This window comes from Diospyros lotus, chromosome 15 (genome assembly GCF_014633365.1).
Source record: "Diospyros lotus cultivar Yz01 chromosome 15, ASM1463336v1, whole genome shotgun sequence".
In the NCBI taxonomy this organism is placed as follows: domain Eukaryota; kingdom Viridiplantae; phylum Streptophyta; class Magnoliopsida; order Ericales; family Ebenaceae; genus Diospyros; species Diospyros lotus.
This window is the reverse complement of record NC_068352.1, coordinates 33972440-33988959: the sequence shown is the minus strand read 5'-3', so window position 1 is coordinate 33988959 and position 16520 is coordinate 33972440. Positions and strand designations below refer to the sequence as shown.

Sequence of the window (16520 nt, the reverse complement as noted above, 5' to 3'; positions counted from 1 at the left end):
CATGGGAATGAGTATCAACGTAAGACAGCCAGAGAGAAAGAGGCCTCCTCTCTTAATCACTGCAATTTAATATACTTCCACAATGTACAAGTTTTCTGTTTCTTTCAGGTTGTGTCTTGATTCATCCACCCTCTCTTCTCTCTCTTCTTCCATCAATTCCATATTAATTCTCATGCTCTTAAATACATGCAATGCAGCCCCCTTGACCTTGAGTTTCATATTCATATCTCCCCCAATGCTCATGTGCAGCGAGCAAAGATGGGTGCCAAATGGGCGCTAATAGTATAATATTCCTTGGCCGCAAAGGTCAAGTAAAAGGTGAATGATAAGACCTCCATGGCTTGGAATTCTTCCGCAAGGCCGCCCGCTTTCATAATTCATTCCGTAGCTACGATCACTTCCGCGTAGATTCTTATTCCCCCGCCGGACTGCCTGCGGGAACCATCGTCACGATCAACAGAACAAGACCAAGGGCCCTGTGTCACGACTGCAGAACAAGCGCCTTTGTTCTGCGGTCTTGGCTCGTAATCATCCACTTGGTGATAGTTAAGTTAGCTTAGTATTCCAGACTATAAGAATCAACAAAAGAACAGTGGAGAGAGACTCAGAATTCTTATATTGAGAAAACTGAGAATGCATGGAATGAATTATAACTCCAAGTAGTATGTCTATGTATGTATCCCTCTCTGTACTTATTTATAAGGTTACAGTTTACAAATTTAACTTCTCGATCTCTCTCACCAAGCAATAAAATAACTATCAAGATAACCCTGAATCTTCTGAGATTTGCGCTCCATCACCCCCATGCAGTACCCACCAATCACGTCTTTTCAGGTGGTTTTATCTTGAAAGATCTTATTAAATTGCGTTATGTCATATATCCAATCACCTCCACGTACCTTGCAGCTTGTATTCAGGTAACACATCCAGTCGTGCCTTTTTTGAGTTTCAATCATGACCTCACCATGTCTCGGTTAGCTGGATTATCCGTAGAAGTTCTTGTCATTGCCACATAGTGCTTGTGTGTGTGGCGGAGTCTCGGTTGCATCAGTCTCTACTGCGGTGGGATGAAACACCTAGCATAAAGGCCATTGGCCTGGCTTCTCCCTGTCACTTGGCCTATCCGGCCAGTTGAATCCCAACAATCACATGTAGGTGTAGCTAGCTTAGCATTTCTGAATCTGAACCAGTATCAGAATCAAATAGGAGTACAAATATTAGCGGGGTGAAATTTGGTAGCCGATCCAAGTTCCAGAACAGGGGAATATTTATGCTTTGCTGAAAGCGTCGCTTGATGCCACCGAAGCTGGCCTTCCTAGCAGCAGCCCACTTTGGGATTAATTTGGGACCCTACTCTGGTGCAATCCAATCCAATTTAGCTAGCTAGTTATCTGATTTATTAGCTTTGAGGTCCAGCAGTTGCAACAAGCAACGTTACCCACCTTGGGCTTTCTGTTCCTGGCAGAAAGATGGCTGAACTCTTACTCAAAGTTTGACAAATATTCCAACCTCTGGACTAGTAGGCCCAACTCACCGAAGGTATACTCTGGGCCAGCCTCAAGCCTATGGATCTGTTGCCCTTTCCTTTCTTTTTCTTTACATCCATGTATAAAAGAGTGCACATGCATCATGTGTATGGTGTAAACTAAAGGAGGACGGTGGGTACTGGGCACTGGGCAGCTAGAAATGTAGGCATTTGACATGTTCCGATGATCAATTAGGCTAGCTGTTTGTTGCTGCACTGCATGCCCATATATATGCGGGCTCTAGCAGAGCCCGAGCCTTCCTGCACCACTACGCCCTCCGTCCCTCCTGCTGCAAATGCAAACCTTTCCTCTCTCCTTTTCCTTTGCTCTGCGTGCCTATAACCCATGAATTTTTGTAACCTGCAGCTCTCAAAGTTTTCATTCTCATTATCCCGATATTAGATCCTGTTTTGGACTTTGTCCCCCGCGTGTTTGCTTCATCACAAAATCTACATCCTACATTTTCATGTCAACGAACAAGTGAAGCCATGCCAAGCTAAAGTTTAAAACCTCTTAGTGGACAAGTTCGCATACATATTTGTGTGCTTAATACGCGTTATTTATGGGTACACATTAGAAAGGTCATGACTGAAAGTTTTCATTGAATGCCAAAAAAAAAAAAAAAGAAAAAAAGAAAAAAAAAAGGAAGCCAGCCAGCCTGTATACCCAAGATAATAGTAATGCACGTTAAGTATATATATGTAATGCTAATGCATGTTAAGTACATATATGTAATGTATAATGAGCGCTCATAAGCTCATAATACAAGCATCTTGGGGTGGGGGGGTGTTAACGAAATTTAAAATTTAAGGAAGGTCACTAGCTTGCTGAATTTTGCATCCTGTTTAATTTAGCAGATAATTATTAGTGGGCATTTAGAGGAGACAATTCACAATTGGATCATGCATGCATATGGGGATCTTCATTACTTAAAAATAAAAAGGCATAAATGAATTAATTGCAGCGCAGCTCCAACTTGAAATCTCTTCTTTTTCCTCTCTGCGTTTGTTCCCATACACATAGTGGATCTCTTTCAGGCTCAAACAGGCTGTTGGGTATCAAGCCATGTGGTCTGTCGACGGACTGCCATTATTTAAAGCATCAACAACTTAATTTGCCAGTGCTTTGATATTTATTCTCTCTCTCTCTCTCTCTATATATATATATATATTAATTATATAACACCTATTTATTAATTAATTAATCAATTATATATATATATATGTGTACCCAACTGTATAAAGCAAAGCATGCCTTGATAATGCATGGGCAATTGGCCATGTCCAGGATGCTTCTTCTCTTCTCTCTTCTAAATCATGATTCCAATATCAATAAACCTTCCATTAGTCTTATGTACCCCTATAATATTTTAAAAGGTGCCCTAGTGGATGCATTGTGCATATCACTCTATATATATGTTTGACCTGCCAGCCATCCTTGGTGGAAAATTCAAAATGAACCCAGCCACTAAATGTTAATTGTTGAATAATCATACCCTATAATTTTTCAATATTTGGAAAACAAAATGGCTGCATTCATCAGAGAGCTAATAATTAATGGAATCCACATATATAAACTAAGGAAATCTCTTAGAATGGTACTAATTCATGTGGAGGCTGAGTGGTATGATCCAATACATTAATCTTAATTATCATTGCATAGACCCCAAAGGCTTTAGAATTAGTTTGCACAAATAATTAAGTTAATTAACCATGTATGTATTATATAGGGGATGTAAATGCACATGTAAAACATCACTTTTCAAGGAATAGCTAGGGAGTTGTTTGTCATGGATTATAACTTTCTTAGTGTCAAAAAGTTAGTCGTACGTAGTATGTCGAGAATTGTATCAAATGTATATTCATAGGAATAATTTATAGGTTTTATATTTCAAAATATAAGACTCATTGGCTCCGCGTCTCGTCTAATTGTGTGGTGTTGTCTCATCAGCCGATTGGTTACCGTGACTGTGGAGGGTGGCAGCCCCCAGCCCAGATACGATTTTGAAAATGTGGGCTGCGATTGATTTGATGTGACGTCTCCTCTCTGACTTGGTCTTCCACCCTCTCCCACCACCTAATTCGATCGTCAACTTAATTAGCAGCAAGCAGAGCAAATCCAAAATCCAACCCATGCTGTATCCCTTTATTATCCCTCTTAAGTAGTAGTAGTGCTTCATGGTATAACTCTAATCTCTCTGTCTGTTCTTTTATCCCCTTAACTTGCTTTGCTTGCTGGTGGAACGACACTGCTACTGAATTGCTTCTTTATATATCGGTAAGGGAACCAAACCATTCTTCTCTTTTGGACTTTTAATTTAATATGGATGGACGTTTCTGATAGATCTCTTCTTTATGCCTGCCATATATATTGGGGTTTGACTGCTTTGCTAACTATATATTCAACTCATCAACTCAAGGCATATTAATTAATAATGAAATGAGAGAGCGTTGTTTTGCTTGTTCTGTGGGATTTTTTTTTTCTAATTTTTCGTTACAGACTTGCGGTAAGTAGTAGATTCAACAAGTGTCCCCAAAGTCAACTGGCACCGCCACTGCTAGCATAAACCGACATTCATGCCTCCGCCCGTACGTGTCTCCATCGTATCTTTTATCCTTGTTTTCTTTTATTTTTTGTTTTCATCGCAATACGTTTTATAACACTTAATAATATCTGAATGATGAGACGTAGATCATGCATGGCAATGGGTATGTATATGTGTATATATAGCTTGCTTCCACGACCCACCGGCACTGCGCCGTCTCTCGGCTTTCATGCGGTGCGTGTTTTTGTTATAATTACGCGCTTCCACCGCCTGCGCCTATCTAGCTAGGCTAGCTTCCGATCTCTGTTGTTGACCGATCATCTGTGAAAAAGAGGAATTGAGTTTGTTTGATATATAATAATAGCAGCAGCGTGGACTGGACGTGGTGGCCAGTTGTCCACGCTCCATCCATCCACAAAAAAAGCCAAGCCAAGCCAAGCCGTGGTGCTACACTGCTACTGCTACCCCTACTGCTAGACATGCAACCCATATATGTATATATAAATATTCAGTCAATCCTTAGCTAGCTAGCTAGGCCATATCTCTTATAAGATTGTGAAGTGAAGCTAACCCAACCGAGTGTCTAGCTAAGCGACCCAAATTTCTAAACATCATCAATGTGCTCCTCTCCTTTTAAACACACATTTTTCATTTGCCAATGTGTAATATACATATATATATATATCTCCACTCAGTCCCTGTCTGTCTACGCACGAACGCACGCACCCACCCTAAAACCAGCGCATGCAATCGGCCGCTTAAGCTTCCTCTGCTAGCTAACTGCCTACTCTCTCTGTCTCCGTCTCTGTCTCTGCTGTGCTGTGTGCATATATAAACATACATTCACATCTATATTTATGGGTGCAAAAGTCTCAAGAGAGGGGAAAAGCTAGTCGAATTTGGGCACTGACCATGGTGTTTGCTAGTGTTATATATAAATATATATTAATATTATCTAATAATAATAACATTCCTAGTTTTATGATATATATATTATAATCTAAGATTTACTTTATTTAAATGAAGTGATGAAAAAATATATCATTTAGTTTAAATTTAAAAAGATATATACTTTCAAATTTTAAAGCCATATCTTTTATATATTGAAGAGTTGTGATATTTTCAAATGATAAGTAGTCATTTATCAAAGGGACATAATCTTTCAAAAGTTGTGTTATTTAGTTTTGTGCTTATTTAGAAAAACACCCTTTCATTGTCCATAAATAAATTTGGATAAACTGGGTGTAAAGTGTGAAAACAAATGTTTTTTTTTTCTTTTGATTACTGATATCTCTTTTCTTTACTCTATTATTGCTTCCTATTAGTGGGTTTGAGTTTTTGGTGGCAAAAGAAATAAAAAAATGCAATTTTAATTTCTTAATTAGACATTGTATTTTGGAGTTAGACTTTTTATGAACCTTTGCACCTAGTGAAAGTAATTACTATCTTAAAGATAGTTTCCTTATAAACACCTTGCATGACACAAATATTTTCCTATTTCGAATTTGTTTTGTCTTTTCTCAAATTTTATTTTATTATTTTTTTCAATATCACTGCAACTGCTAGTTGGTTTGCTATTTAAACCAAACGATCGAATTTTTCAATTGCTACTAATGTGTACTACATAACAATAATAATATCAAAAATATTATTTAAACACTTAAAATAATATTTAATGTTTTTAATCAATATATAAAAAAGTATCACTCTTAAATATTTAAGTAACATTTATATAATAATAAATAGGCGGGAATGCACATGCATGCTGTGGTATCTGGTCTGGTGGGTAGCCTTCAACGGGCTGGGCTGGGCTGGGAGGCTCGACAGCCCCAAAGCCAAATTAAGCTAGCTAGTTAAGCCTAAGCACTTTCATGCATACGCTTGGCTTGGAGCAGCCGATCGCGTGCTAGCTGCTGCCTACCGTGCTGCTCCATTTAATTCTCTCCTCCTTTCTTTATTTCTTTGGGCCTCGATCCATCCATCGTTCTCGTATATCACCACCACCTAAACGCTAGCTACAAGCTACCTGCACACACACGCACACACACCACCTCACCAACATTACAGTTTCAATCAACGATAACTGCTAATTAATTACTTATTCCCCTGTAATATTAAGGCCGGCGGCCTCTGCCGGCTATCATCAATGAATTCTCTAGTCTAGCTAGCTACCATTGCATGCATACATTTATTCATACAATGAATGAATTGGTCTGTGGAAGAAAATCCGGGCCACTAGTGATGATGAGTGTCAGTGGAATCTCAAAATTTAGTTTGAATGATCTTAATTAATAAAGTAGCAAATAAATGTTAATAAATAAATTAAATAATGAGAGATGGAGATTTTTGTTTTCTTCTTCTTGGGTTGGATGTTTATCCTTTTCCCAATATGGAAGCGATTCTAAGTAGCTAATGTAATGGGCTGGCTGGCCTCTCTCTCTCTCTCTCCCTCCCTCGCTCCCCGCCTCGCACATGCCTCTATATATCTTTTAATTTGCACTTGCACTGTAAGAATAGAATGACTTACCATTACCAAGAATAACTGCTTGCTTCTTGATAGTATAACACTGGGTTTTGTATTTAAAAAAACTAACAGATGAAAGAAGTGGAAAAAGAAGAAGAAAAGGAACATTTATGATCAAATTCATTCACTACTCCATGTCACATATACATAAGCACGACACGATGGCAAAGCCATTATTATTAATTAAATTCATTAATAATAAATAAAGCAATAGAGTGTTTATTTATTATTATTATTATTATTGAGTGAGAAATTACTTGTGGAGTCGCAGCCCCACATCCGCTCCACTCATCAGTTTAGTTTGGTTTGGTGTCCATACAATACAATACAAATTCCTCACCGCCACGACCGCGACCGCTTCCGCTTCCGTTCCGCATAGGGCTTCGCTCCTCCTCTTCCTCCTCCTCAACAGCAACAACAACAACAACAGCCATCATGGGATCGGATCTGACTTCTCCAAACCCATTACTATCTACCCTTTAAGTCTTTGTCCAAACCATCATTCCTTCCTTCTACTTTGTTTGTATTGTATTTGTATTTGTATTGCACTCCAAACTACAACTCCAACTCTCTCTCTCTCTCTCTCTCTCTCTTTCTCTCTCGCGGCTGCCTTCGCCCTTCCATCTTCCACACCCTCTTGTCTGCCTGCTTGCTTGTTTCTTCGCACTCGGATGGGTTTAATGCCCGAACGATGAGCAACGCCGGCGACGAGGACGACGACGAGGAGCGCTTCTACGAGTCTCTCGATCGCCTTCTTTCCTCCGCCTCATCTTGCTCTTCGTCTTCTGCCGAAGCCGATGACGACATTGACAATGACCTAGCCAGAGATCACCCCAATTGCTTCAATTCCGCTTCTCCCTCCTACGATGTCTGGATCTCCGAGCCCTCCTCCGTCGAGGAACGCCGCGCTCGCCTGCTCCAGCGGATGGGCCTCACTCGCGACCCCCTTCTCTCGCGCCACACATCATCGCCGCCCTCCTCAGCCGACCGTGCCCGAGGGGAGTTCGCTAAATCGGCGTCGGCGGATCATTTGAACGGCACTCAACGACCGCCTCAGGTTTCTTCTTCCACTGATTCTAGCCCCGGTATGGCCCGATCGAAATCCGATGGCGCCAATCGTCCCCTTGATCCCTGTAATTCTAATTCCACAGTTTATCCCCCAGAAATTCCTTATACTAATTCAATTCCGCCACCGATTAGTGAAACCGGCGGCCCATTTGTAAATAATCATATTAGTAGTGTTGTTAACTCTCGGAGTGGCAATGGATCGTTGGTTTATAATGCCACTTCGCCGAATAAGCCGCCCACCGGTAAGAACGGTAGGCGGGTGGAAGAAATTAAGGACGATGCTTCCAGTTCCAGCCCGAATGGTAATTGTAATTCCTCACCCGTTTTGGGGAGTGCCAATGCTGGGGAAGTAGATTGTACTTTGGGTTGTGGTGGGATTGTTGATGTCCCCGCGTGTACAATTAAGAATCTGGACAATGGGAAAGAGTTTGTGGTGAATGAAGTTAGAGAAGATGGTACTTGGAACAAGCTCAAGGAAGTGGGAACAGGGAAGCAGTTGACCATGGAGGAGTTTGAGATGTGCGTGGGCCATTCTCCCATCGTCCAAGAATTGATGAGGAGGCAAAATGTGGAGGATGGTAACAAGGATAATGTGGATCAAAATTTGAATGGAAGTGGTGGGAGTGGCTCAAAGCACAAGAAGAAAGGTAGTTGGCTGAAGAGCATAAGGAATGTTGCAAGCACGATGACGGGTTATAAAGAGAGACGGAGCAGTGATGAAAGGGATACCTCATCAGAGAAGGGTGGTCAGAGGTCGAGCTCAGCAACTGATGATAGCCAAGATGTTTCATTTCATGGCCCTGAGAGAGTTCGTGTTCGACAATATGGAAAATCATGCAAAGAAGTCACAGCACTCTACAAGAGCCAGGAGATACAGGCTCACAATGGTTCAATTTGGACCGTTAAGTTTAGTTTTGATGGTAAGTATCTTGCTAGTGCGGGTGAAGACTGTGTCATTCACGTGTGGCAAGTTGTGGAATCGGAAAGAAAGGGTGATATGCTAATGGATAGGCTGGAAGATGGGAATTTGAACTTTTTATTTGTTGCTAATGGGTCACCAGAACCAACTTCTATCTCACCCAATTTGGAAAGTCATTCAGAGAAGAAGAGAAGAGGAAGATCATCCATAAGCCGGAAATCTGTGAGCCTGGAGCAAGGTTTGGTGCCTGAGACCGTGTTTGCACTTTCAGAAAAACCAGTTTGTTCACTCCAAGGACATCTTGATGACGTGCTTGACCTCTCATGGTCCAAGACTCAGGTTAGTTACACATGTACCACTGTATTGGGTATGATTTCTTTTCCTTGCTTTCCACATGTACCTTACAATGACATGTTATAGAACACGTGTTTGTTGGTCTTTTTGGTACCTTATCCTGCTCCTTACTGTGAGGTATTATTTTCATTGTTTGAGTTATTTAAAGATGACTTTGTTGCAATGTCATTTAGTATTGAAATTAACCCTAGTTGTGTATCTATTCTTAATTTTTGGCCTAGCCTGCCTGCTCTAATACCTACACTGTTTTGATGTTTATTTCAGTAGCAATATTAAGGGGTTTTTGCAGATTGGTGGGGAGGGGATGGGGATTCGTGGTTTGACTTGAATAAATTTGATTATTTTGCTGAAGATGCCAAGGGAATTTGTTTTTTAAGACCCATAAAATCTGATTTTTTTTATATTATTAGTGAAGGAAGAATGTATTCACCAGAGAATAAAATATTTGGATTCTTGTTCGTGGATCCAATTGTGGTTATTTGTACTGAAACCATTGTGCTTGCATTTGTTTCTTTCTTCAGAGAGTCATCTCTTGACTTTAGTGATCAGGGCCTCAACTTATGGGTAGTGGTAGAGTTGAACAAATTTTTGGCAGAACATATTATCACCTTCCTGGGGCAAGACCATGAGATTCTCCATTTAGTGTATTCTGGACTAAAGGGCAATTCAGTGGATAAATTTTGGTTTCTTAATGTGACTGATTATATAGCTAGGATCCTAACATGTAGTTTTCCGCAACGTATTACCAGTTGATTTGATATGTCAGCATGCATATCCTTGTTGATACCTGAACTTGGAGATAGAAGGAACTGGCTGTGTAAGCTTGAAAGCCAGATAGCATCCTTCAGAAAACAAAGTCAGTTTTAGTCTCAGTTGAAAAGCAAAAAAAGTCACACCATTGTGTGTGTTAATTTTCCATTTCTTTTTTCTCCTTTTTATGTTATCATTGTTGATGGAGATTTCTCTGCTCATGCTGAGTTCTATTCTTGATGAGAACTATGACACACATGACATTTTTGTCAACAAAGTAGATGTCACGACTATGCTATTTTAATTTTTGCTTTTGCCTTACTGCTTGCTGTTAGGATTCTTGTTACATTGTTATTAGTAGTGTATTTCAATTTCCAGCTATCGGTTTGTTAGAATCAAAAGGCCACGTGTGAGGCCTTAGGAAAAGGACAAAGGAATTGGTTGTAACCGCTGGGAGGGGGAGCAATCTGCTGCATCCGCACCCACCCAAGCGAGTATATCAACTCTTCCAACTTTGTGGGAGAGGCAATGAACAATTAGTAGAACAATTTTCTCAATTATCCTCCCTCTACATTCTCTATTACTCTCTCACTTTCTTCTCTCCCTCTATATTCTTCCCTTGCTCCGTTCTACCACTGAATCTCACTGATTCAAGGTAATCATCATTGTCACACCGTGATAGTAGGCAAGTCATGCTTTGAAAAGGAACTCCAAGTAGTCCGTATAGGAAGCTGCGTGGAATTTACTCATGTACCCCTTTGGAAGGAGGGGCATGAGTTACTGTAGATAGAGTGGAGTTCCTGGCAGCTGAGTAGAGGAATGGGGGTTGGTGGACGTGGTTTATTCACCTATCCATCAGGTGTATTTGACTTGTCAAACATTGTTTTGGTTTTCTGACTATCTAGATCCCCCTCACCCCTGGGGTCCCCATCTGTCTTTATCGTAGCTTTATTAAAATGGCATGCATTAGAGTTGTATTGGGCAAACAAATGGGTAGATGAGGTCGGCATTATTAACTATTAATTCAAGGACCAATATTCCAAAAAACCTTGTTTTATCTTTTTGTTGTTTTTGTTTAAGTTTTGAAAATGCTTTAAGTTACTATCTAGTTTTCCATTTGGTGGCTTTTGAATATTGGTCTTAATAAGTTTTACTAGTGCCTTGGGATGCCCTCCCTTGTGGGGGCCCCCACCACTCGGTCCTACGATTTTTGGTAGGGGAGATAAATCTAAGTCTAATCCACAGTGGCTGTGTACGGAGTGGATTTGAACCTGAGAACTCAGGTCACCCACCACTCCATGCTGACCACTGGGGCAACCTCAGGGACAGTTTGACTAGTGCTTTCATTGAGGGCATTGGAGCCTTTGCTCCTTTTTTCTATTTTGTGGTGTGAATGGAATGGGAGAGCTTATGAAGGCTTAGAGAATTTGATTTTTTTTCTTCCTTTTTTCCCTTGTTTGAAGGTGGACTCTTTGTTGCCTGGCTTAGAATGTTAGATGGTACCAACACATGCAAAATATGCATCTAGTTGAGATGAGAATGTTTCGTTGGATGTGCCGCAATAATATAAAATAAAAGAAAATTTGCATAATAAGATTGGAATGGTGCCTCTTGAAGATAAGATTAAGATAATTTGGACATGTGAACAAGAGACTGATAAAAGCACTTATGAGGTGAATGGATGAAATGGAGGAAATTTATAGCAAACTTAGTGAGAATCATTTGAACTTGACATAGGAGATAATGGCCTTGACGTGGCCGTGGATAGAGCTGATTGGGGATATACAATTCATGAAGCCAACACCATCCACTTGGATTAAGGCTTGTGACTTTTGATGTTTGAAGGTAGATTCTTCCTTTTTTTTTTTTGTCCCTCTTTTTTGTTATCTGTTATGCAGGTCTTTGACTATCATATAGTCCTTGGCTGTGAATGGTATGTGAATTTGTGGTTCTCCATCTGTTTGTTGTGTATGGTTTATCCCTTCTAAGGTGTTTTTAAATGGTTATACATCTTTAGCAAATTATTCTATGATGGAATTTATTTCACTTCAAATTTCTAAATGCCATGTTGTCTGGTCATTTGTTATAACTACTGTATCAGTTAAATTTTCATAAGGTAATGATGTTAACATCAAATTAGTAACTTCTTATCAAATTAGTGATGATGTTAATATCTGTTAAATTTTCATAAGGTGCATGTACTCTGATTATTCTTGATGTTTGTCTCTGTTCTCTGTATGATATATTGTGTAGGTTGATTTGTGAATCCATGCGTGTCATGAAAGTCTTGTGGTTGATTATGGATCAAGCTTCTATATAGTCAAATACATAGGCAATATATCTTACTATCAGAATTTTATTTTCAGCATTTGCTCTCATCTTCAATGGACAAAACTGTGCGGCTGTGGCATTTGTCTAGCAAGTCTTGCTTGAAGATTTTTTCACACAGTGACTATGGTAAGTAATTGATCTAATGATACTTTGTCGCTCCAACACCATAAACCTTATTGTATGGTGCTCAGAGAAGCTGATGAGTTCAGAATCATTGCTCCCTGTAGAGGGGGATACCTATTCTTAAACAATGTGTAAAGAAATTCAATCCTTTTTTTTTTAACTTTTCCTTCAGCATGGATATAAGGAGTTTTTTTTTTTTATTTTCTTTTTCTCTTTTCTGCTGTTACAGGATTGAGTTTATTACTTGGCAAGTATAATAGAATGAAGTTTCTTATTGTTGCTCTGGTTGATTTATTGATAATTGTGCGAGTATTGTTTGAATTTGCCTTCTTGCAGTTACTTGCATCCAGTTTAATCCTGTCGATGATAGATACTTCATCAGTGGATCCTTAGATGCCAAGGTTCGAATATGGAGCATTCCTGACCGTCAAGTTGTTGATTGGAATGATCTGCATGAGATGGTCACTGCTGCTTGTTATACACCAGATGGTCAGGTCGGCCATGACTAGACAAAGCACCTATGATTTTCTTATGCCCCAACTAGAAGGGGAGGAAATTTTATATTACATTTTTCCCATGTTTAAATTTAGCTAAATGAATGTCTTTTGATTTTTGAAGGGTGCACTGGTTGGTTCATACAAGGGGAGCTGCCGTTTTTATAACACATCTGGTATGGAGATAGATACCTCCCTCCCTCCATCCGTCCTTCCCTCATGAATGCAAATTTACCCCTATTATTTATGCCTTTTTGTTCTCCTTTCCAGAAAATAAATTGCAACAAAAAGGTCAAATCAATTTGCAAAACAAGAAGAAGAAGTCTCATCACAAGAAAATAACTGGTTTCCAGGTAATTTAGTAGTCCACTGTACTTTTATAATAATCGTTAATGCTGTAGATAAGATGATGCAGAATTTCTTTTCTCATCTTCTTTTTTTTTTTTTCCCCTTATGGACTCTTTACACCTTTTGCTTGTAAGTCTGAAGTAAATATCCCATGTGATTCTGCTTGCTGATTAGTTCTCTATTTGTAGTTTGCACCCGGAAGTTCTTCAGAAGTGCTTATCACATCGTCAGATTCACGAATACGTGTCGTTGATGGTGTTGATCTGGTTCACAAATTTAAAGGTGAGAATAATATGAAAAGCATAATTTCTTGCATGTGTAGAGGTTGCCAGTCCTAGTGTGGCATTACATGCATGAATCAGATACTTGTGATCTTTGAACTTGACTAAATGGATAAACTTAAATGAGCCATTAAGGGCAAGTGCCATTTTTGAACACCTCGCAAGGCTATTTGGGCATTACAAATCATTTCTCTGATTTCTCCTTGTCTCTTCAAGTGGATAGGTCTTGTTTTAGCCTTTTATATGTTTTATATATAGTTCATTGAAGTGGTTAAATGGGTAAACTTTTGTTATTCCACTTAACTGACATAGTAAATATGTGTTTTTGACTTGTGCATTAGGCCTTTGCTTGCACATGACCTTAGTGGTCCTTCACCATTAAGGGAAATTAGGGTACTGTGATTAACCTTAAGCTTTGTTTCCATGCTTTCCTTTGCAATTTACCTTTACGCCCCAGCAACTGCTTCTTTTCTCTGACATGGAATTTCCATCAGATTTGCTTATTGAAATCTCCGTGATATTTTCAGAATGTACTCTTAGGTTTTTCTCAAATCTATTTTGTTAGGAAATGAACATGTGATGCATTGCTGAAATTTTTATTGTCTTGTTGATTCTAGGAATATCTTTTAGGTGGTATGCTTTAAGGCTTTATCTATATTTTGAGCCCTCAAAATGTTTTGCAACCACATTAACAGAAATTAGCTCAAGTATTTGTATATTTTTCTCTGATACTCAAGGTAGGAGGTTAAGCAAGAAATGCTTTCAAGCATGCCAGAGCTTATAGTGTTGTCACAGTTTTCTGCTTCCTTGAAATACTTGAGCATCTTAGAGACCAGTAGGCTTAAGAAGTTATGCAAATGTTTAACATGCATGCTTGTCAGGGGAGAGTAGTGTAAGGTCAAACGGTAGAAGAAAGAGAAAGCTCTTGTACTAAAATTGGTTTGGGACCTGTAAATAAAGGCGATATGTGAAGAAAGAAGGCAAAGGTGATGTTGTAATGCAAAATTGGCACAGAGACAGAAGACTATAGGTAGAATAAGAATGGAAAATTTCAGAGAAGAGCATAGTGACAGAGGAAGAATAGAGAATAATAGAAGAAAGAGAAGTACTGGATGGAAGGAGAGGGAGAAGCAAACAACCAATATTTAAAAGTTCCAACAGTTCACGCAATTGTAAAATCCCTTTAAAGCCAAAAGGAAAGTTCTATCAAATGGTTATTATAAGATTGAAATGACATGGCATGCTAGGTGGTTAAGTATCAAAATGTGCAAAATAAGAGCGTAATTGAGATACAATGTTATGGTAGATATGTAGGCTTACCAGAAAAAAGACAATTAAATATGAGATTATTTAATAAGGTTGGTATGACATCTATTAAAGATAAGATTTGTGGGACAAGAATAAGATAATTTGGATATGTGAAAAGACGACCAATTAATGCACCTGCGAGGAGAGGATGGAATGAAAGATGATTGTAGCAAGAAAGATAGAAGAATGCCAAGGGGCTGTTTAGTTGTGGAAAACAGCCCCAGTTTTCCTGAAAATTATTATAGAAAATGGGAAACTGTTTAAATACAACTTTTTTCTAAATAGCAAATAGAGATTTGGAAAAGGTGGTTTCCAATATTTCCTTACTAATTTAGAGATTGGAAAAAATGTAGTTCTCCACAAAAATTTTCTTAAATCATTTCCATCTCTTTGTCTAACACAAGTTACACAAAAAAGAAAAAAAAATCTCACTCACTTTTACTATTCTCCAATCATATACTTACTAGTACAGTTTTCAGTGTTCTCATATGATTAAGGGGGTTTTTTCAATCCATCTTTTGGTGACAGGTTTCAGGAACACAAACAGCCAAATCTCAGCCTCCCTCACTGCTAATGGGAAGTATGTGGTCTGTGCCAGTGAGGATTCTCATGTTTATATTTGGAAGCACGAAGGTGACTCTAGACCTAACAGAAGCAAAGGTGTTACTGTTACACGGTCGTACGAGCATTTCTACTGTCAAGATGTGTCTGTGGCCATCCCTTGGCCTGTCACCTGTGACTCATGGGGATTCCAGGATTCGAGTCTAGGAGAAGAGAATCAGCTTGGAGATAATTTGGATGAGGTGTTGACAGCCAATCATCCTCCTCCGACACCAGTGGAGGACATGAATGGTTGTGCAGGTTCACCTTTGGCATCAGGGTGCTTTAGTAGTCCACTCCATGGAACCATGTCCAGTGCAAGCAACAGCTACATCTTTGATAGAATCTCAGCAACATGGCCCGAGGAAAAGCTTCATTTGGCTACCAAAAGAAACAGCAGTCCCCGCATAAGTATGGACTTGTCTAACGAGTTAATTCAGAACAGTTCAGCCTGGGGTATGGTAATTGTAACGGCCAGCCTTCGGGGAGAAATCAAGACATTCCAAAATTTTGGTCTGCCAGTGAGGATATGAGGAGAAGCGTGTGCGTGATGATGATGATGATGATTAAGGGCTGCAATTTGTGGCGTTACCCTAAATTGGCAAAAAATTGTACAGGAAGTTGGTGAGATTTGTAATATTAGCGAGCTCATTTTTTGGTTCTAAATATTAGTGGATCGTGCGAGTCGGGTTTGGAGTGCTGGTGAATGAAGGAGATCCAATCCGATTGTGCAGGAGAAAAGAAATAGATGGGAGAAGGTGAAAAAAAAAAAAAAAGAGGAAAAGAAAACCTTACACGCTGTGGATGGGAAGGGATTTTTATGTAGAGTTTTGAGCTTCTTATTAGTTTATTGAATGAAATTCAACATAATTAATTCTTTTACGCTCAAGTTCAATACAAAGCTTTGCACTCCGGTGGTTGTTGGGTTATGGAGTAATTAGTTTGGCCCCGTGCTTGAGGGCCTTGTCCACTCTAATTGAGTTGTAGAATTAATAATTGATACTTGAATTATCCTTGCATAAACTGTAATGAATAACTCTGTTGGATGGATGGATAGATCATAGATGGCTTAATAACTATTCTAAATGGCTTAATAACTGTTCACCGTTCAACAACACCTATCGCTGTCCTAAGATGAAGATGAAACATACATACAAAAAATACATGTCGGCTACAGTCTGCAGTTTGTTTTGAGACCCAGGCCCAGGCCCATTATTTCTCAAGCCCCTTGTTATGTTTTGGCAAAGTAAGAGTCAGAGTCAGTCAGACACACCTCGGGGGAAGAACCCAAATATCCTTTTGAACCCAAAAGAAAAAGATAGAAGATACTTGGAAAAGAAATATCTATC

General features: G+C 39.3%; 1 protein-coding gene across 1 annotated transcript; it reads left to right on the top strand.

Annotated features, from left to right (window-relative positions):
* Positions 1-6911: 6911 nt before the first annotated feature.
* On the top strand, positions 6912-16106 carry LOC127792078 (uncharacterized). The gene is made up of 7 exons (XM_052322411.1): positions 6912-8921; positions 12053-12143; positions 12477-12634; positions 12759-12810; positions 12905-12987; positions 13171-13264; positions 15100-16106. Exons 1-7 carry the CDS (start codon positions 7287-7289, stop codon positions 15702-15704), a joined length of 2718 nt encoding a protein of 905 aa, XP_052178371.1. The 5' UTR covers positions 6912-7286; the 3' UTR covers positions 15705-16106.
* Positions 16107-16520: the final 414 nt, after the last annotated feature.